Source organism: Eleginops maclovinus, chromosome 16, assembly GCF_036324505.1.
Source record: "Eleginops maclovinus isolate JMC-PN-2008 ecotype Puerto Natales chromosome 16, JC_Emac_rtc_rv5, whole genome shotgun sequence".
Lineage (NCBI taxonomy): Eukaryota > Metazoa > Chordata > Actinopteri > Perciformes > Eleginopidae > Eleginops > Eleginops maclovinus.
In genome coordinates, this window is record NC_086364.1 from 13,075,824 (window position 1) to 13,096,934 (window position 21,111).

A 21,111-nucleotide genomic window follows, 5' to 3' on the forward strand; every position below is an offset into this window, starting at 1 on the left:
GGAAGCCGACGGATTTTAAGATCAATCTGCTTATCTTTGTATGCTCTTTTTAGTTTTTTAGGTTAACATGCACTTAAGGGTTTAATAATTCTCAAAGAAGCTTTGAAGTAGATAAATCCATCTACAGTACTGATATGTAAAACAAGAAATGTGCGGGTGTAAGGAATCCATGTGAAGCCCTGCCAGTGCATGGGTCCTCATGAGGATATACACACAAGAATGTGTGTGTGCATGTTTATATTTGTGTGCTCTGTTTTACAGCCTAATTAGTCTCTGTTTGCTGATGACATTACCTGTATTACATAACCACCCAAATGGTGTAATAGGCGTGATTTTGCAACATGACGTAACAGCAGCTGTGACAGTTTCACAGTAAACTGCCTGATCTATTTATACTGATGTACTATCCAAGGTTCGTCACTTTCTTTATACCAGTTTTTATTCAAAAAATGCCCAAAACACTTCAAAAACAGCTAAAATATGCCCCAAGGAAGCTAAAAAAAAGACAATCAATTACATACATTTAATTAATGTATCATTTGTGACCTAATGTATATATTTTTATTTTATTTTTTAAGGTGTTTTCTTCATTGCTTTTTCTCTTGTTGCTATCATCATCAAAAGCTTATACTCTTAAACTCTTAGATATTTGTTTATATTTCAATGAATATAGTAGAAATGACAAGTCAGTCCATTTCTTTGTTGTTGTCTTTAAAAAGCAACAGAATACATTTAGATTTTGGGCTGTTGGTCTTTGACAAATTCGCTCTATTTGCTGACATTTTACAGAATGAATGATTAATGATTAATAATGACAATATTCAAAGTCCCGCCCTGCTTTCTATGGTATTATGCATGTCCTATACAGCAGTTACATAGTGACCTGACTGTATTATAGCAGCACATAACCCCTATGTATAGCCTGTAGGAGGCTTTTTTCTTAACATTCTTGACCTACATTTCATCCACACAGACCGGAGCAGCTTCCCTTGCTCACGCTGTTGCTCGCTGTGGCATGTCATGTTAATATCTTGTTTGCCTTGCCCCACACTTTGTCAGGAATGACTGAAGATGTTGATGCCGACCATCACATTCAGTCTATGTGATGAGCAGGATGCGTTATACTTTATTTTTTCCGATGTTCAGACATGGGAAACAATAACGCCGTAGGCCTTGTCTGCCTGATTAAATGACTGAAAGCAAATCATGCCAGAAGCATCTGAAGCCATACATTCCACGTTCACGGATCAAGTCTCTCTTTGAGTTTTACTGTATTTCAGGCCGATTGTTGTGTGTACATAGCATCTGTTCCTTCAACCCGAACTGTTTGTGTGGTTAATTCATTCATAAGTGGGGTCAGTTGTTGCAAGTGTACTCAAAGCCCTTCATGGGAGAATAAATGACACTTGAGGCTTATTTAGACATCCCGCTGGAGTGCAGCTCAGACGAGAACAGAAGGGTAAGCGTAGCCTTCCATGCCTCACAGACTGCTCTTCGAACTTCAATCAGGAGAGACTTTGTTTGTTTAAAGAACATTTATTGACACATACGCCATGTGATAGAAATGTTATAGTCTTTGGAGATTAGAAGGAGGAAATGCAGCCATGAGCTTATAGGAAACGCCCTCCGGGTCTAGATCCGGTTGTGATGTTGAAGATCTGGATTTGATGAGGAGATGGGAAGAAGAGGAGGTGTGATGAGGTCTTTGGGTTAGCTCCCCTTGGCACTGGATATGGTGAATGGAGGTGTGTGGGATGGAGGCAGGCCGGTAGAGGAGAATGATTTCTAAAGCTTCACCGCAGCACAATGATTAGCTGCTGGAGATTGAGGTAAAGTGTTATTGGTTAAAGAGAATGCCTATGATTAGCTGATTATATGCAGCTGCAGAGTGAGTGAATGTACATCCAGTCTTCCTGAAAGAACTTGCACTGTGCTTCATTTAAACGCACAGAGGCATCTTTGTTTTTCTCTTCCTAACAAGCAGCTAGAGTCAACAACAGAACAACAACTTAGCTATGCATGGAGAAACACAAATGAGGCCCCTCTGGTAAACCAAATTTATTTTGGAAGCATTGCAGTGCACTTGAGGCAAAGTTTACATAATGAAGGCTTTAAGCATCTACTGTAAGTGTGTGTCTGTGTGGGTGTGTTTCAGAGGTGAAAGAGAGCGAATGACAGAGCATAATGTGTGTATAAAAGAGAAGGAGCAGCAGAAAAGTAGATTTGCTTTTCTCTGACAGGTAAAAGTGAGGAATTGTGTTCATTTAGATTGAAGATGATACAGATGAGGGGGAAATGGAGTGAGATAACACAGATGACGATTACCAGTGATAAAGAAGAGGAGGGGCGGGAGCTTGTGAAGCCAAGTGAAACTGAAACAAATCACAGTGATTTCCCATTTTAGATTTGTGAAAATTATACCGACAGATTAAGCATTAAGATTTAAAACTTTAAACTCTTATGGTCAGGGGGTAAGGGGCTGAAATTCAGAACGTTATTACGTCATTAACAAACAATCATCATCTGCTGATGTGCTCAACACTTTGGACATTTTTTATATACGTACAGTATTGACTGTTCTCTTTAAAAGCATTCACTATAGAGTATGCTTCTCACAGAATACCGTAGGGGACCGCCTCGGGGTTAGGAATTAACCCTCTAGGGAAAATCTTGATAAGCAAAGTAATAATTCACAGCCTTTTCCTGGAAAAGATAAGACTGCTGCCATTTTATGTTTTGTTATTATCAGTAAATCCTACAAAAATACCAGAACCAACAATTGCTTTAAATTATGGGTATTGGGCATTTGCTAAAGACTGATATACGACATGTTATGTTATGGCTCTTTATCTTATAGCTGTTGGGAACATTTTTAAAAACATATGGTATAGCGATAATGTTGCATTTGAATGACATAAGTATACATTTGGTAATATATCAAATAGGATATAACGATTAGCATCATCAGGGGTATGTAATTCTAAACATTTTAAATACTTACAAGAAGGTATTGCCCTTTCTGTGTAAAAGATAAAACATCTGACACAACAAACAAATGCAGTGTTGTTTAAGCGTTGAAATGTATAAACACATACTGTATACATACAGTGTATACAAAATAATTCACTTCTTGCCTAATATATGTCATGATCATAGTCAATTTTGTATCTGCCTCTCAGCAGGTTTTAGAAAATGCATTTGTGGAGTGATTTTTGATCAAGCTTAACAGAAGATGTTTATTGTATCAAATATAAAACAATACCAGGCTTATCATCTATAACAGTAGTGATTCAACCAACATCCACTTCATGAATGCTTTGACAGTGATTGCTTAAAACTTTTTAGAGGCTTCTGTAAAATCGGCTTCCCTGCTACACAAGGAAAAGTGTAATATGTTCACAAAACTGAAACTGTTTTGATGTAAATATGAACCATAGTTTGCTGCTGTCTGCCTTGCTGTCTTATTGTTTGCTTGACCTTTACCTTAACTAAATGTGTTTTTCAGTCATAGATGCTCAGCAGTATTACCTTTGCACTAATGTCAAAATCAGGGTTAATTTCCTCCAAACATTTTGTGTTTCTATTAAGCAGTGTCTGAGCTCACAGTATGACCTCATCCCCGGCAGCCTTTTTCCTTGTGAATTATGTTTTTTGAGGGCTGTTCTGCCTTGCTAAATAAGGTTTAATAGGTTCAGTGTATCTATCTATGGGTTTCATAATGCTGTGCTGCTTTGCCACTGTGTATGACAAACCAAGTTTGATAAATTCCTGGCTTATAGCCCTCTGACAGAGCCATGTTGGTGAGCTCAGGGGATTACTGCACATAAAGACAGCATCCATTAGAGCTCAATAGACTCAAGTGGATACATGTAGAGGACACATGGTGTAGGAATTACACAGGTTCTTTCATAATTCAGCAAGTCTATCTGGAGCAACATCACACACGTTCAACAATACAGAGGTTGTTGTAAGAGGGCCTGTGTGAGTCCCTTCGCTGCATATTAAACAAATATTATCAGTTGTTTTTTGTTGGATAAAAATGCAAATTGGGATGTGGCGACATTAAAAGCAAATCAAGTAATCCTTTGCGTGTTTTCTATTCTCCTCTTTATATACTCTGTAATGTTTTCTCTCTATTGTTTGAGAGTGTAATTTTCTCATTTCTCATTGTATTGTTCATACATAATCTATCAGGAAGACCCCATTAGTGTCCTCATACCTCCTCAAAGTTTGATTGTGGCTCTCTTACATTTTTGGATCTGCTTTGTGACTCTGCCAATTTTAATTTTACTCTTTCCTATGTGATATTGGTTGTACAGAAACTTTTTATTTCCCTCGGGACAAACTGTGTCCAGAGACAGTGAAGGTCTTTCTTTAAAATCGTTGTCGTTGTTTATGTCCCTTAACAGATCCCAGTCCCCATTGGAATTAATTAGGAAGCTTCATCAAGTGGTTCTAACAGTTGTTGTTTTTTAAACAGTGGATCTCGTCTCCGAACTGGAGTCCTTATTAGGACTATGCTAAATTGTACAGTGTCAGAGTATCAGAAGAAAACCTTTGACAGTCATGCTTAAAGTCTAAAGCAGCAGAGTCTTTAATTAGTTTCAGTCCTGGTTCTGCCATTAACAGTTATGTGATATGAGCATCATCATTGAATCACTCAGCTGCTGGAACATTACAGCTTGTTGACACCACAAACTGAAAGGCTAACACCGTTTTGGCACAGATAATGCTTTTAGTAAATGGACTGATTTTTTTTTTCTTCCAAGACAGCTGAACAAGTGTGTTGTGTCATGCTAACTTGCAGGCGTTGACAGGTGAAACAATTTGATTTACGTATTGCTCGCCTGTTTACGTAAAACTCAGGTAATTGGTGCATATTGCACAGGGAAATTTATACTACAACAAAAGTAATAATAAAAAAAAAATGTCAAGTGAGAATTGCTGTACTAGTTTTGTGCTTTGTAGAGTGATGCAGTCACACATGCAGAGGTTCTCTGCTGCTTACACATGCAATGCAATGTTGTCCCTTCTGGCTTTGTGTGATACAAGTTGCCAAAACACTCAAAACTGTCATGAACAGAGTACTTCTATGCTGAGTTACCAGGTAATGAAATGCACTTGGAACATCTAATCTATGTTTCTGTCCCTCCATTCGACTTTTACAAGCATCTATCAGTGGCAAAGAAAAAGGTTTGTTATATTCGGATTTCTGGCATGTTGTTTTTGGATATATTGTAAAGACGATATAGCCTTTTTCACACCTGCTGATATGTGAACTGAACATTGAATTTGTTGCTGAAGCGAGAGGTTTCTACCACTAAAACAATTAATGCAACATGATGTTAATATTACCAAAGTATTTTTCCCTGACTCTGTGTACCAGACAGGTCAGTGGATGTAGCGACTACACAGGCAGTGACAAATAAGCCAAATGCTGTTGAAGCTTCACCACAAACAATACAGGATGGGGGTCATGCTCTTTGCTCAAACTGGCAATTATAGTGGTCTGTAACTACACTGTTGTTTCAGGGTCAGGTTTTCATCTCAGGCAACTAATCTCTGTTCATGCTGTGGTGTAATGCTGCAGAACAGTTAGAAACTGTTTGCTTATGTTGTCAGGGGTTTTGATTGATCGATTAATCCACTTTTATAATCTGTATGCCTCTGTGATTAAAAGCTCAACACATGTTCTCCTATGAGGGAACTAATTCCATTTTACCCAATGTGAGAGATGAAATAGGTTGGTAGCATAATATAGATGTTGGTCAGTAACAGTAGATTGAGTGATGATTGAATAAGATAATCTTTGTATTATTGTATTGAGGTGTCCAGTAAATCATCCATAGGGGTTGCAAAGCTTCTCTTTAGGATCAAGTTGTGTGTAAAATTCACAAAGCAGCATGAAAGTATGATGGCACCATGTGGTATTGATACATAAGAAAACGGTAATTGAAAAACAAAACTGCACTGTAATGGGCTTCATTGTCACAGTTGACAAATTACACAGTGGTTTAACGGGAAGAGGGAAAGAAAATCACAGCCAACAGAAAGACCAATTTGTCAGCACAAACTCCTGCTTTCAGCCAAGATCAGTGCCAGAATAGTGAGAGGATGAGGTCATTGGTTTTGTGACTATGTTATTGGCATTGTTATTATTTGATCATTTTAAACAGTGCTACCAATTGTTTCTTTGTTTTTCTCTACCAAGACTGGAATTTTTGAGACTGATAGTTGAATGGATTGGATAGTTAGTATTTGAAGGTTATAAGAAATATATAAATGTTTGCAAACATAACAACATATCATATGCAAACATGTTGATTTGCATTCCTTGCCAATTATTAACCAAGATTCAAACTAAGCAGGATGTTTTGCTCTTAAAAGGTGACTGTAACTAACTGCAAACTGTAATGCAGGAACTTAATCCAAGCTAAATGACTAAATAATGGACATGGATCAATTTAAAACAAGTACATAAATGGTGGTGTTGTTTATCAATGAGCATTATGATATTCATCACGGCTCTCACTTACCCTTACATTCTTTATATATTCCCCCTTCCCTCACTCTTTATGGCAGATAGGTATGACTAACCAAAGACAACATTTGTTTCAACTGTCAACAGTTAAAATTGAAAAGCATCTGATATTATTTGTATATTGTATTCTCTAAACTACGGATAATTGTTCCTCTGTGTTGGAATTCAACATACACTGGACTGGTTGCCATGCAGGTAGAGATAAAGATTTAAGAAAAATGTTGAGTGTTTTTTTCCAGAGCTGTAGATCCATTTAACTTTTTCAGTGTCTTTAATCTTTAAAAAGTGCAACGTGGGCTCATCCCCTGCAGTGATGGTATAAATGATTTAAACTGAAGGAGTCGGTGTATGAAACATTAGAAAGAGTGGAGGATGGTGAAACGGATCATAAGGTCCCTTTGGGATTGTTTTTGCTTCACAGCAGGCACAGATCACAGATCCAGCACCTCATCAAAGAATGTATGAAACATCATCCAACACTTCCCACACACATGTACGTGTAACACAAAAGAGCCCCCTACACTCACACAACACAGGTACACCTTGAGTGTTATCCAACTGTTTGTCATTGTTTCCCTCCCACATTCATCAGACCTTACCGAGAGTGATGCAAATAATGATATACAGAGGAAGCTCGTAGCACCCAGCTGCCGGGTCAGTGGAGTCGTGACCCAGGTGGCACACAGATGTGCCGCTCTCTGCGTGCTCTTATTGTAACAGGGTCAGTGACAAACATTTTGAGCAGATCAGAGGTGAGCCATGGTACACAGCTGCTGAAATCTGAACCACTGTTGTTTTTTTCGTATGTGTTTTATTTTTGTCCATACCCCGCACATACTATCGTATTCCTGTGAGAGAGATACATCGTCCATTTCATGTTGAATAATGGAAATAGTTTAGGTGTTTGCCAATGAAAAAACCCCTTACATGACTGGAGACTTTAAGTTATTTATGTCTGGAAGCTGGGGGGAGGAGACAAGGAATGAATAGTCAAATACTTGTGTTACTACTGTGTGTTACTATTAGCATTTAGTGAGATGCTTTTTGTACTGCTAAAATAACCTTAAAAACCTGATGTCGTTTCTGACATTTTTTATGCAAACACAAAGCACATTTTGTGGATGTGTTGATCCTACAAAAAGCTGAACACTGTTCCTGCTGTCACATTTGACTTGCAGTGAAGTACAATCACACATTTTTCAAAACGCATGCATGTTATTGCAGCTCAATCCCAGTTACGAAATATTTCAAGCAGGGTGAAAGAAACAGACACTCGTTGAAATAATCACATTCACCTAAGCATGGAAAAGGAAAAATGTACAAGCCTGTGTAAGAGATGGATATGACAAGCAACACCTTATACTTGACACATGTTCCAAACACCATTTAGCAGACGAAATAGAGCAGTGCCCCCTAACAAATCCACCTGACCCGACAACAGAATCCCACAGACAGACTGACCAAATTAGGCTACACAATTGTGAGCCTGGTGACCTTGTTTTAGCAGGGGGCTATCCCACTGGCACATTGCTAAAGTATGTAGACTTGGTCGGACATAGCTGCTTTTTTGATACTTAACATCTATGTTGTCAAACTTAATGCTTATAATGGGTAAAACTTGGGGTAAAACTTAAGTTGTGTGAGCCATGCTGAAGATCTTTTGGGGGGTCATTACCTCAGAAATACTTGTAGCCTGAATTGCATGAATCTTGGTAGAAGTGCCAATGTAGAACAAATTATATGTTGGAGCCGATCCGAATAACTGGTTGGAAACGAATATTATTTTTCACTAACAGATACGGCCTTGGCAAAGCTCTAAGTGCCCTTCTAGTTTTGTTGGGTGGTGGATCTTAGGCTCAATAAACATTGATAGTAAACTTTAGAACTTTCTGTCCGAGCATTATTTCCTTATAGCAGCATTTTTCTCTAACAAATATAATACGTGTTATGGATTATGAACAGGGCTGTTGCTCTCAGCGTTTATACATGTTTAAAACACACCTTGACAATCAAACAATGAGCAGCTGAGGGAAATCTTCCTCTTTGATTTGTGTGAATGTAATCTTTACGACTGCGGGATTTTTTCTGCTTTATTTGGGTAACCTTTTTAAAGTGTTGGCCGTACTGCAAATAACACTTCTGTTCTACTTTTATTTATTATTTGCTGATATGTTTTTAGGTAAAGCAGGACATCAACATGAAACTTTCTTCGGCGAGTCACAGTGATCTGATCTGTAACTCTGCCTTGATTCTACCGAAGTTCTGTTTATATTTTCATTCAAATATCCTATGGTTTTGACATTTATTGGAAATATCTGTCCAAAATGTACCTTGCATATCTGTCTAGAAAGTTCCAATTAACAATATTAAAAATATTAATTAAAATGTTCTCTGAGGTTTTTCAAACATATTCAATAAAACTAATTACTGAAGTAAAAGTAGACAGGTTGTACAACATTTGATACAAAATAACAACTCATAAGCACGGAAAGAAAGTGAATCCATGGAGATATGATCTTCAATGTGTTAATGGTTGCTTTACACTAAGGCAGAGGTTGGATCATATATTTACTGCACAAAATAACATGACTCTTAGAGACAAAAAAGGAAGTAGCTGAAGTTAATGGAATATTTAAACAGTAAAAGATAATTGTAATATCAAATCGAATGAAGGTCAGTCATGCAGAGTGAAATGCCTGGATTTTAGTGATGTCCCGTCTTCCTTGCAGCAGGCAGAGGATGCACCATCTCTTCTGAACTCTGCATCACCCCATTATCAGATAGTGAGGCTCTCATCCAGCTCAGTGTAACCGCCCTAAGGTCTGAGCGTGGCATGCTTCTCTCGGCTTATTTAGTCAAACCGCATGAAGCGCAAAGAATATAAGAAGAGTTAACTTCTTTGATGTTCTACATCTTCTCGATGTCTCAGATATTTCAGAATCAAAGCAAGATTATTGAATGTGACGTCAACATTAGTACATGATCAAAGGTCTCATCAATCGCAATGAAAGTTGTATAAGATAGGCGATGCACAGGGGTTTTGCCTTCACTCTCACAAGCACCACTGCATTTATAAAGCAGCATGATACATTGTGGCTTGGGGGCATTTTGTGAACCGGACATTCATTGTGTTTCCCAAGAGGTTTGTTTTTTTAATGCTTGTTGCTCCCCTCAGCCCACATTCATGTGCACATAGATTACCCCCTTTGTAATTTTATTTGTTGGACAGTGTAATCAAATGAAAGGTAAGTACTCTCAAAACAAACAACAGTAATTGTTAGTGGCCATTGTACCGAGCCGTTTCAAAACGCACTTGAACAAAGAGCAGTTTGGGACATTCAGGGAGTTTGCGTCATTCCTTTGTTATTGTCAATATATTTTTGAAACATATCATATAAATGACCAGGCATTATTCATAGCAAATACATGTATGTCCTTGCAATCAAAATGAGCATTTAGTATTTCCGCTACAACTTCGGCATCACATCATTTTCCCCACATGAAACATATCCACAGGCAGGGAAAAACATCTTGGTTTCGTAACTTACTTCAGGATGAAAAAAAAAACCAACAAGAAACAAGCCTTAACTGCCAGAGAAGTCCCTCTGGCTCTGCCTGTTTCTCAGCTGTCTTAAATCAGATGTTTAATAACAGTGATAAGAGCTCCAGGTTATTTACAGGAACAGAGAGCTTACACTTGTTATAGTGGGTCTTGATTGGTCTTGATTCACAGGATGCTGAGCATCTCACAGCTTAGTGGGAGCCCAGGGCTGAAGCTCTAGCCCGATATCATAACAGCAGAATATACAAACTGAATCAGACTCGCACCTTCAAGCCCATTAATTCCACCTCAGCTCCCACCCAATGGCTGGGTGATCCCCATTGCCCGGCATCAGAGGCATCCAAGCATGTACATGACAAATCTGCAAAAAATAAAGCAATGAGATATTTACTAACACATGTCCTCAGGGCAAATTATTTTGTGTTTTTCCTTTTCTTTAACGCATTTCAAGCAGTGAAGGTTCATTTTAGGGAAAGCAGAAAATTGCTTATCTGTGGAGGTAGAGATGAAAATAAGAATAAGGATAAGAGATGATTCTTAGGTGTAAAGTTATAGATAGAGAGGGTCCTTAATGTGGCGTTAGTTAATCATTTAATCGAAGGACATGCTTCAATATAATGGATATATAGTCCTCATTATTAGAGAAACATATGTGAGCTCTGAATTTCGGGGCCAGTGGCCAGAAAAGGTCCAGAAGATTTCATTTTTCTCTGCCTTGCTCTCTCAGTTTGACATCCCTCTCATATGTCATCCTTCCTACAGGACTCTACTGAGCTCTGAGTCTGGTTAATCATTGCTTACAGTCGGTGCTAAGTTGCACAAAGTAATGCCGTCAGCGGGAGCATGGGTTAAATGTTGAATGCAATGCTCTCACAGAATGATGTCGGGGATCTTTCTCTGTTAGGAACTGACACTACAGTAGGAATGTTTTGGTTCTGGTGTGAATGCCTTAGATTATCTGCTGTTGTTTTTTTTCAAGCTGGTGAAGCATTACAAAGATTTGCCTTTAACTTTCTAATGAGACATAACGGGTCCTTGAGTTATTGGATCAAAGCCATCAATTCATACCAGAGATGCTTATTTGTTTTAAGCCCCATATGTTGCTGTACAACTGTCATTGTATATAACGTGTAACAGCAATGGTAACTGAATTGTGACGGCAACATGTCTCATGGCGTTATGGCAAAAGAGTCAGTGCTGAGATCTCAGCTGGACCGGTCCTGACCCGATGTCAGAGCAGACAAGAGTAGCTCTGATCCTTCAGGCGCCTAGGGCAATCAGTCAGTCTGTACTAGAGCTAATGCTAACTGCATCCTGTGGTCATTACACTGAACAGGCCATTTACGAAGTCGGGCTCTTTGATTTAGATATTATCTTAATCATGACTTCTGGTAGAGCTTTCTAATATGTATGGGGTGGTTATTTACATTGTGTCTGGAACCTCCCGGCGGTTACTTCAACCCAGACTTTAGCAGCTTGTTGACATGTTCAGTCAAACCACAGACCAATGTTTGTACTCAAGGCAGCCTTGAATTGAGGCTTCCTTGAGTACAAACCTTACATACTGTACATCTGTCATGACACATTGTGCTATCTCTTGCACAACATCATATCGCCACGGTAAACTTAAGAAATTCCAAACATATCAACACAAGCTGCATCCTCCTCCCTGCCATGAGACTGGAACGGAATGGAATTTGAAACGTTTTCGCCAAAAATGTTTCCATGGTCAAGGTGTTTTTTGCAGAAACGTTTCAGATTTTGCTCAGTTCTCCGGCTTCAAACCAAATCTCTCGGAGGATTTTGGCAGTTCGGTGGACACACAGGTGAGTGACCTCTGGCACACACTGACACACGCTCTGCCGAGCACAGACAGGCTTTTCCAGGAAGGTGGAAAGCAGCAAACTGTGAGTTTCTGAGTGGGTACTGCTAATCTGAGCCACAGCTGTCGTATTGTTTGGACAGATAGTATTTCCTATAGGCGTTTGATCACCGGTGACATGACTGGGAATTCCCTCCTGTTGCATGTACACCTTGCCAATCCTGGCTCAAATCTCAAATCAATCATTGCCTTTTACTGTTTTTTTTTTTTTTGTTGAGCCTAGGTAATATGTGGTGTGTTTGCAATCAACATTAATTATTTTTGTATCTCTGTGTCATCCAGGTAGTCTGGCGAGCGTATATAAGCCCCCTTATGAGGTGAAAACCCTCCCCTGTCCTGCAGTATCCCTCCCAGCATCGACAACAGGAATAAGGGATGTCACGGCTGTTCCTCTTTGCGGCAATGCTGATTGTCTCTTGCAGCATTGAAGTAAGTCCAAAGAGCACACACACAGACAAGCACATGTCCTCTCTTCCCCCCAGAGATACAGCCTCTATGTGTGTCTCTGAACTTTCATTAGACACTAGCCTTTTTTACAGTGTGCGGGTGGTGATTTGTTCCTTAAACTCGCTGCCTTTTGAAACAAACCAGAGAGTAGTCGCGTTGAAGCTCAAACAAACTGCCTGCCCCTGTTTTTTCCCCCGAGTGTTGCAGTGTACAATATATCAGCCTGTCCATACAGTAGCAAAAGCCCCCCCATAAAGACAACACTTTCAAGTGGGAATCAGCATCACTTTGATGGATAATATCCCCAATGCGAGAATGGGTTTTTAAAGCTACTGTGTATATGAAGTGAAGTAAAACAAATGAATTCCAGTTTAGAAAAGGAATCCATGTTGTCCTCATGGTTTGTATGAAGCACACATAGTCCACATTTTTTTTGTCCACCTGTTGTGTTACATCAATCAAGTTGAGGAATAACAGACCTTCCTCTGGTTATTGGGAGTATTGCTGCAATGATTCACTGTTTCCTCAGGTGTCTCCTGCTGCTTCTCTGGATAAGCTGAAGGAGAGCTGGAAGTTATACATGGACGAATGTGAGCGTAACAACAGTCAAGAACCGCCAAGCACCGGTGAGCTTTACAAGTATCTGCTTTTCAGTGTTTAAACCTGCAATAAAAAAAGTGTTGGCGCAACTTGGGTGCAGCGCCAATTAGCCATAAAAACAATACTAGCATGATATCATATTTTAAGGTTGATAATAGACATACATTTTTACACAACTAGTGGATACAGAGCAACTTTTATTTGGAGTATTTCTAGCCACCTGTCCTTAAGATCTTTTCTTTTGTTTCCACCAATAAAAGTAGGTTCGTTAATGTGCGCAACACTTCATACTTCTTTATTGCATTCAACTATGCTACAGTCACTGTAACATCTAATGGCGCAAAATGCAGGGAGGACAACAGATAACGGAGCTCAGTTCAGCAATGTATTGCTTCCTTTAGCTACGTTTATCATCAACACATACATAAAATGACATGTGAAAAAAGTTTAATATTTGCACTTAAATTTTCTGATACAGAAAGACAACGAAGTGCAACATTATCATAATGTTTGATTCCTAAATCACCATTAATGCTCTGACAACATTTCTGAAGAGACACATACATAACAAGGGTATTTTTCTATATAATTGGCATTCGCAGTAGAGTAATTACCTTCACCTTGTAGCACAGTGGCAACTATCAAATGCTGTAGGGCTGGTAATGGTTAGGTTGCGCTGTCACCAGATGGAACGACAGCAATTTCCGCTCCCTGCTAAAACCTTTGAGCTATTTGTCGCATCCCACTCTCTGGTTTGTGGCCCCAGTTTGCTCCAGCAGCAGTGTTTAACTACATCGTGAATGCTGCCCTTCAGTTGCATTATGGTCTCTTAGCTTGTTAACGAACAGCGAGGCTCCAAGTTTCGAAAAGACAGCTTCCTACACTGAACACAAAATCACACCACTCTGTGGCACTCATGCTCCCATACTGTCACCCTTTTAGGCCAGTAGAGTAAAGGAGATGGGACCTTATTGACAATTACCTCTAAGTGTCCATACACCAGCACTGTTTACATGCTCTGTTGAGAAGATGAAAGGTATTGTTTAGGAAGAAGGTAATTGATGGGGTGCTTCACTTTAGCTCGTGAAGATGAAAGACAATGATGTGTATAGATGCCATATTGAGCCACCAGCATTCATCACTTCAAAGACATGACATCATGGCATAGACGTCTGCAGGTCAAAGACACAGACAAAGACATGGTTATTAAGGACTATAAATGTATGAGAAAATGTTTCGTATTTCATAATTTGAGTTTTTCTATCCCCAGGTCTTGTGTGCAACAGGCTATTTGACAATTACGCCTGCTGGCCTGATGGACTCCCCAACACCACAGTCAGTGTGACGTGTCCATGGTATCTGCCGTGGCACAATAAAGGTAAGACACGTGTTTAAGAGAGACACACTGTATGGTGTCATATTAAAGAGTTTGTCAAAAGGTTCTGCAGCGTAACTTATAAATACCGTGTGTTTGATTGTGTGTCTTTGTGTTGGTTAAGTTCATCATGGCATGGTTTATCAGGAATGTGATGCAAGCGGCCAGTGGGCGACAATGAAGAATACCAGCGAGTGTGACTCTAATGATCAAAGTCTGGTAAGAGATGTCTCTCTCAATACTCTAACTTAATTCAACAACATGTATGAAATGCAATTGTTGTGTTAAAACTGCAACTAATACCCTCAAATAAAGGGAAACAATTCTTGAGTCTGTGTGTTTTTCTGTGTTTTAATTTGCAGCAGTACTACGGCCATATTCGGATCATGTACACAGTCGGCTATTCCTTATCACTGGTGGCTTTGGTGTTGGCGCTTGGCATCCTCATATTCTTTAGGTAAGATGGTTTAAATCCTCTCTGAGTAATGGACAGTATTTAAAAAAGAATTCCAGTTTATGTGCATTAAACACGGCAAGGTGGGGGGGGGGGGGGGGGACCCATTAATGTAATAATTACACATTTTTGGAAATGTGTTGATTCAGTGCTAGAGAGTAAGAAAAACATATTGATACCACATACATATCTGTTCCGTAAACACAAGACTCAGCAACCACTTAACTTAGCTTGGCACAAAGACTGGAAGCATCAGGAAAAAGCTAGCCTGCCTCCATCCAAAACTAACAACATCTGCCACCAGAACTGCCACAGTTCCCCTATTAACACATTTTATCAAAGTACAATATCCGATTACCGGACTATTTTTTGGCTCTTAAGAGTTACCTCCTAGATCTCTGCTAGTTACAGCTTCAAGATGAAAAAAACATTCTGGCACATTATCCCTGCACAGGGAATTGATTAGATTACACTTCAGCATGTATCTACATTCAAAAGTAATGTAAAATATAAAGAAATGTAACTACTAGGAGCTCTCTCATTGAGTTTAGCAATGTAATCCTTAGGCCTAAATAAAAATAAAAATGTTACGGATTTTGAATCCTATTACACATTTACATTAAAGGTGCCATAGAATGGAAAACTGTATTTACCTTGGCATAGTTGAATAAGGAGAGTTCGGTACATTGAACTGACATACCGTGAACCTCAAACACCATTGTTTCCTCCTTCACGTGCAAATCATGAATATGCATATCACAGCGGTGAAACGGGCGAATTACAACAATCCCTGTGTGTTACTTCACACATGGTAGTCCAGCCCCAACATTTGCATACACCAGCTGCTGGAAACACTAAGGCTAACACTTACCATTCCTTAACATTGCTCTCCAATCTCCGACCATCTGGCTGTTCTTCAAATTCATCGGTTCCCTCCTCCGCTAAAGGCTCAAACATGTAAGGTTGGATGCCAATAGCGTCCATGGATCCTCTCTCACAGTTTCGCAAACTTCACTTACTTCTGTGGACTCTGAAGCAGCCATGGATTGCTCCTTGTAAACCAGCCAATCAGAGCAGAGCTCATCACAATTATTTAAATGAGCCCCCAAATAAGGCAATTCAGCTTGTTTCATTCTAGGACCAAAACAACCAAAGTTATATACCTTCTTTGTAGACATCAGAGAACAATTTAAAATACCAGATAGATGCATTGTATGGACCCTTTAACTAAACGTATCGCTGATGGACTCTATTATAATCTAGATCAGAGGCATCAGTAGTACATTTAGCTTTTTATTGACATACAGACAGAAGAGTGGTATCATTCTCCTAATTTATCTCACAGTAAGAAAGAGAAACAAAATTCCACTCAATCTCAAACTACTCCTATTTAAAGTTGTATTGCAATTAGCAGTTTATTTGTGAATGAAAGAAGGAACATCTAATTGTTGTTGCTGCTTATTCATCAGGAAACTGCACTGCATGAGGAACAACATCCACATGAATCTGTTTGCCTCCTTCATCCTGCGAGCGATGTCTATCCTCATTAAAGATGCACTGATGGAGGCCAACATCACATCGCAAGACCTCGGCAATGACCAGGAACAGGGATTCCCGCAGGCGTCCATGCCTCCAGTGGAGCTGCTGGTCAACAATGAGGTCAGTTATCTGTGGTTCGACAACAACCTTTAAAGTGGAGTGTAATGTATTATATATAACAGGGTTATGTCCCTTTTCCATTTGTAAAGGGGAGTGCAATGTGTCTTGTATGGGAAAGGACAGAGGGTTATTTTATATTTTATATTGTTCAGCCCTTGAGATGTTTTGCAAATGTATTTCCAAAGGGGAATTTAGCAATCTTAGGAATGAAACTAATATATTTACCCTGCCTCACCAGAAGACATATTTTCATACAGTCCCTGATGCTTTGAATTGCGCAGGATGCAGGATTGTATTTGAAGAACTTATATTCAAAGACATCAAATGTATTAAACCATAAAGTCTCTCAAAGATTGTACAAAAAATATGAGCTGGTTATAATTATGATATTTCGAACAGTACATTGACAGGATGAATACATTAAATAAAAAGGTGTTTTTGTAGAGAAAGCAATAATGGTATTCTTGTAAAACAGTGTGTGCTGAACCACGTGTGCTGATGTGTAATGTAGTTGTGTGTATTTGTGGGTCACAGCTGGATAAGGCTTAGGTTTAAGTTTTGGCTGTTTTGCAGGCACAAAATCTGAATCCTGGCGGCAGAAGGAACTCCTATCTGCTGCTGTACTGATCTCACCGTCCACATCACTCTCAATGTTTTAACCTCAGACGGCTTGATGTTTTATCATTTGTGAAACAAACCTTGCGTTGTCTTACAGACTGCTGTGGGCTGTCGCATCGCCATGGTGATGATGCAGTACAGTATAATGGCCAACAGCTACTGGCTGCTGGTGGAGGGCATCTACCTCCACAACCTGCTGGTCATCACTGTGTTTACAGAGAGGAACTACTTTAAAATCTACCTGTGCATTGGCTGGGGTGAGCTGGGTGTCTGCGAGTGTATATATGAGTGTGTGAACTCAGGGGATGTAAGTTATTCAAATAATGTGCTCAATGATACTTTTTGAAGAATGACTGTAATGCTGGTGTACAACATGAATGTTTTGCATTTAGAGAGCTCTCATTTCTTTACAGGTACCCCGTTAATATTCCTCGTTCCCTGGGTGATAGCTAAATACCTGTATGAAAACCAAGAGTAAGTTTCCACAGTGTCGTCCGTCTCTCTTACTCTATCCCCTCACTCCTACCATCCTTAGCTGCTATCAGACCCACCTACAACATTTTGATAAAGTAGGAAAAAAGCTGGCAGATGGTATTTTCTTCTTGAACATTTGAATGTTGATACTCAGCAGGCCAATTTGATGATGATTACTACTCAACGCGTTGGCTGCAACTAAACTTTTACACACATTTTATCTCCTGCAGGAATATGAAAACTGTTTGAGAACAGCAGATGCTTTGGCACATTTTTATATTTAATACTTCCCAAACCTTATTATGCAATCTCATATCTTGTAGTCCAAGCAGAAATTGAGGGTTGAAAGGATTTTAAATCTGCACTTTCTAAAGCACGGACACATTGTGTTGTTATGTAAAACTTTAAAAACCCATGATGGGGCTGCCGTGTGGTGCCGTCAGTCAGTCCCATCAGCCAGGGAGAGGAAAGACTTCTACTTATGCAGAGTTGGAAAGCAGTGTGACACAATTTGCAACACAGGGAACATTGTTTGAAAACATAAGAGGTGTTTCTGGGTATCTCTCACTGATCTTTCCTTTTACACTTTTTTTTTCAGGTGCTGGGGACAAAACATAAACATGAATTACTGGTGGATCATCCGTTCCCCCATACTGCTAGCAGTTGTGGTAATTCCCCTTGTTATCTCTGTTGCTGTACCTGCCATTACGTTTCTTTATTTCACATCATGATATGCTATATCGTACATTTGCATCCAATTCCAAAGAAACAACATGGGAAATTAATGCATTCGCCCATAAAAATCCCACATTTATCCACTACTGCTGTCTTTCTACTTTCTGCATTCATATACTACAATATTAAACACACTTCATTTATTCATGATGTGTAAAAGGCTGCTGGTGCTTTAGGCCAAACATCTGGGAAACATCTTAAGAGTCATACGTTTTAGATTAAAGTGATGTCTTTTGATACTGCAGAGTTTAGCTAACCCCTATCCATACTAAAAGGCTTATTATTCTAGGTGAGCACTGCAAAGGTCAGTTCTGAGCTTTTATATAAGTCTGATTTGTCAGGGCTCTTATGTCAGGCCGGTTATACTGACAGCCTGTTATTTTCCATGCATTAATCTTCCAGCTAAGTGGCCTGTATCTCACAGGAATTCCTGTGTTTGAGTTGTCGCAGGGACAGAGGGGCTGCTTCCCATTTCAGTGTTTCCCTCTTTGTCCTAATCCCACCATGTCTAAGATGCACAGGAGTGTAATACGCTCAGTAGTAAACCCTAATATGCATGTGTATGTGAACTAAAATGTGATCTTGATAATAAAACATGTATAAAACATGTATAAAACTGACATATAGACATCCAAATACAGAAAACTATGTGCTGCATGAACTCTTTGCAGTGTACATATACAGTATATGGAGTTAAATCCACATGTTTTGAAGATGAGTAGATGGAGGAAGCTCATCCATCATGAAACTTTTAGAGGGGTGCATACTGTTCTGATTTTGAAGTAAAAACATGTTCTCTGGCATATGACTTTTGCTCACACCAGCACCAAACTGACTGAAATTGAAAATAAACTGCACCTTCAAGGTTTCAAGGTTTTATTGGTCATATAATGCATAGCATATACAACGTATATGTTGGCAATGAAAATCTTATATCCCATGCTCCTCCAACAACTCAACATACATGGTGTAAATAAGATAAATAAAATAGTGCAAAAAGAGAGAAGAATATTTACAATTATGTGTACTGATCCAAAAAGGCATGGATAACTGGCATGGTCCCTGTGTATGAATGAGGTCTTTTCACTTCCTTTCTCTAGGCTCCTGCAAATTAACAACACAAATTAAATACGCTGAAAAGGTCACATCATAAGTGATTTTCATTAGAGGAACACCCGCTGTTGAAATGGCAGCTGCTATGAAAGGGTTCCTTGACCACAATGTGCTTCTGCTGTGAGCTATAAGGTGAAAGGTGCAGGCTCCTCAAATATCAAAAGAAATGTTTTGATATTAATCCATTCAAAATATTTGGGTTTTACCTTCAAGGGGATTTCACATTTTTAATTGGAATTTATTTTCTGTATGAATATGGCAATATGTGGGTTACACTCTGTTTCTAATACAAATTGCTGTTAAGTTTTACAAATGGGTTCTTCTTCAGCAGCAAAAACTTACATACACCAACGTTTCATATTTTTTAGATCTGTTTGGCTTTCATTAAAAATGGTTTATGTCTCTGTTTTTTTTCAGATCAACTTCCTTATCTTTATCCATATCATCAAAATTCTTGTGTCAAAACTTAGAGCACACCAAATGAGGTATACAGATTACAAATTCAGGTGAGTTTTAACGTTAACAGTGTCTTTTTTTCTATTTACATTAAAAAAAGTCCACTTGTTAGATCTGTTCTTTCTCTATGTCTCTCATCCCCGTCCTTTCAGGTTGGCTAAATCGACCCTTACCCTGATCCCTCTGCTGGGCATCCATCAGGTAGTCTTCATCTTTGTCACAGATGAGTCCACCAAGGCCACCATAGGACTGCGTCTCACCAAGCTCTTCAGCGACCTCTTCTTCTCCTCCTTCCAGGTTCAGGAATGAAAAAAAACCTTCTATTAACTAACTAAGGAATGTTATAGTTCATAATAGCCCCTGTGATTCTTATGCTGAAACAAAATTGAAAAAGAAACATACGATGTGTTTTTTGGGAAAGATGTGGAAACGGAGCGATGCAGTTGATTAATGGGGGCCTTTGTTCTCAAAATTGAGTCAATCTTCTCAAGATTTAGTGGAAGGCACAAGACTGCAGCTGAGAAAAACATCTATGTTTTCAAATCAAAAGCTACAAATGAAAGCTTTGCAAATTAGCAGAATAAACGTCTTACTGTCATCGTGTCTAAGTGTCATTCCAGATGAGCTTGTTCAGTCTGTGCTCATCAGAGTTTCCCTTCCCCCAGACATTTGAGAAGTGCTGTATTTTCTCATGTGTCTGGAGGGATTACATTAACATAATGTGCTGTCTGTGCTGCTAACTGGCTGTGTCACAGTGTGACATAATGACAGTGACCTTTTTGCTACGGGGACAGAGATGACGTGTGTCCAGATAACAGAAAACAACCAGGGGAGTTGCCTTGATGAAGAAAGCGAAAGAGAGAGGACAATAATACAAAGTCAAAGACCACAAGTTAAAATCCTGGCACTTTCAACATGAGACAGAAGATACTCTGATGTGCATGTGATTGATTTAGTCACAGAGCAACACATGTAACGGAAAAGTGAATGCATTGATATAATTCAACACTTGAAGTCTTCATAACTTAGAATAATGGATTGTCTAAGTACTACGAGAGTAATATTGTATCTGTCTTTTAAACAGGAGACTGACTCAGGTTTGTTTTTCTCCACAGGGTCTCTTGGTGGCCATCTTGTACTGCTTTGTCAACAAAGAAGTAGGCGTCCTCATTTGCATTTGCACCACAGAAACCCT

The 21,111-nt window shown here is 39.2% G+C and overlaps 1 protein-coding gene across 3 annotated transcripts in view; it reads left to right on the forward strand.

The window, feature by feature from the left end:
• The window catches only part of gcgra (glucagon receptor a), a 34,711-nt gene that overhangs the window by 10,649 nt on the left and 2,951 nt on the right, over nucleotides 1-21,111 (forward strand). Inside the window, exons 1-13 of one of the 3 annotated variants that reach the window (XM_063902932.1) lie at nucleotides 11,827-11,929; nucleotides 12,268-12,414; nucleotides 12,962-13,058; nucleotides 14,303-14,410; nucleotides 14,532-14,626; nucleotides 14,770-14,864; nucleotides 16,331-16,520; nucleotides 17,236-17,395; nucleotides 17,552-17,612; nucleotides 18,211-18,280; nucleotides 19,878-19,966; nucleotides 20,069-20,213; nucleotides 21,032-21,073. In XM_063902932.1, the coding sequence (XP_063759002.1) occupies nucleotides 12,361-12,414; nucleotides 12,962-13,058; nucleotides 14,303-14,410; nucleotides 14,532-14,626; nucleotides 14,770-14,864; nucleotides 16,331-16,520; nucleotides 17,236-17,395; nucleotides 17,552-17,612; nucleotides 18,211-18,280; nucleotides 19,878-19,966; nucleotides 20,069-20,213; nucleotides 21,032-21,073 (1,206 nt within the window). In that variant the 5' untranslated portion in view covers nucleotides 11,827-11,929; nucleotides 12,268-12,360. Of the gene's footprint in view, nucleotides 1-11,826; nucleotides 11,930-12,267; nucleotides 12,415-12,961; nucleotides 13,059-14,302; nucleotides 14,411-14,531; nucleotides 14,627-14,769; nucleotides 14,865-16,330; nucleotides 16,521-17,235; nucleotides 17,396-17,551; nucleotides 17,613-18,210; nucleotides 18,281-19,877; nucleotides 19,967-20,068; nucleotides 20,214-21,031; nucleotides 21,074-21,111 lie in introns of those variants that run through there. The other 2 variants (XM_063902931.1, XM_063902933.1) reach the window with 2 other exon arrangements.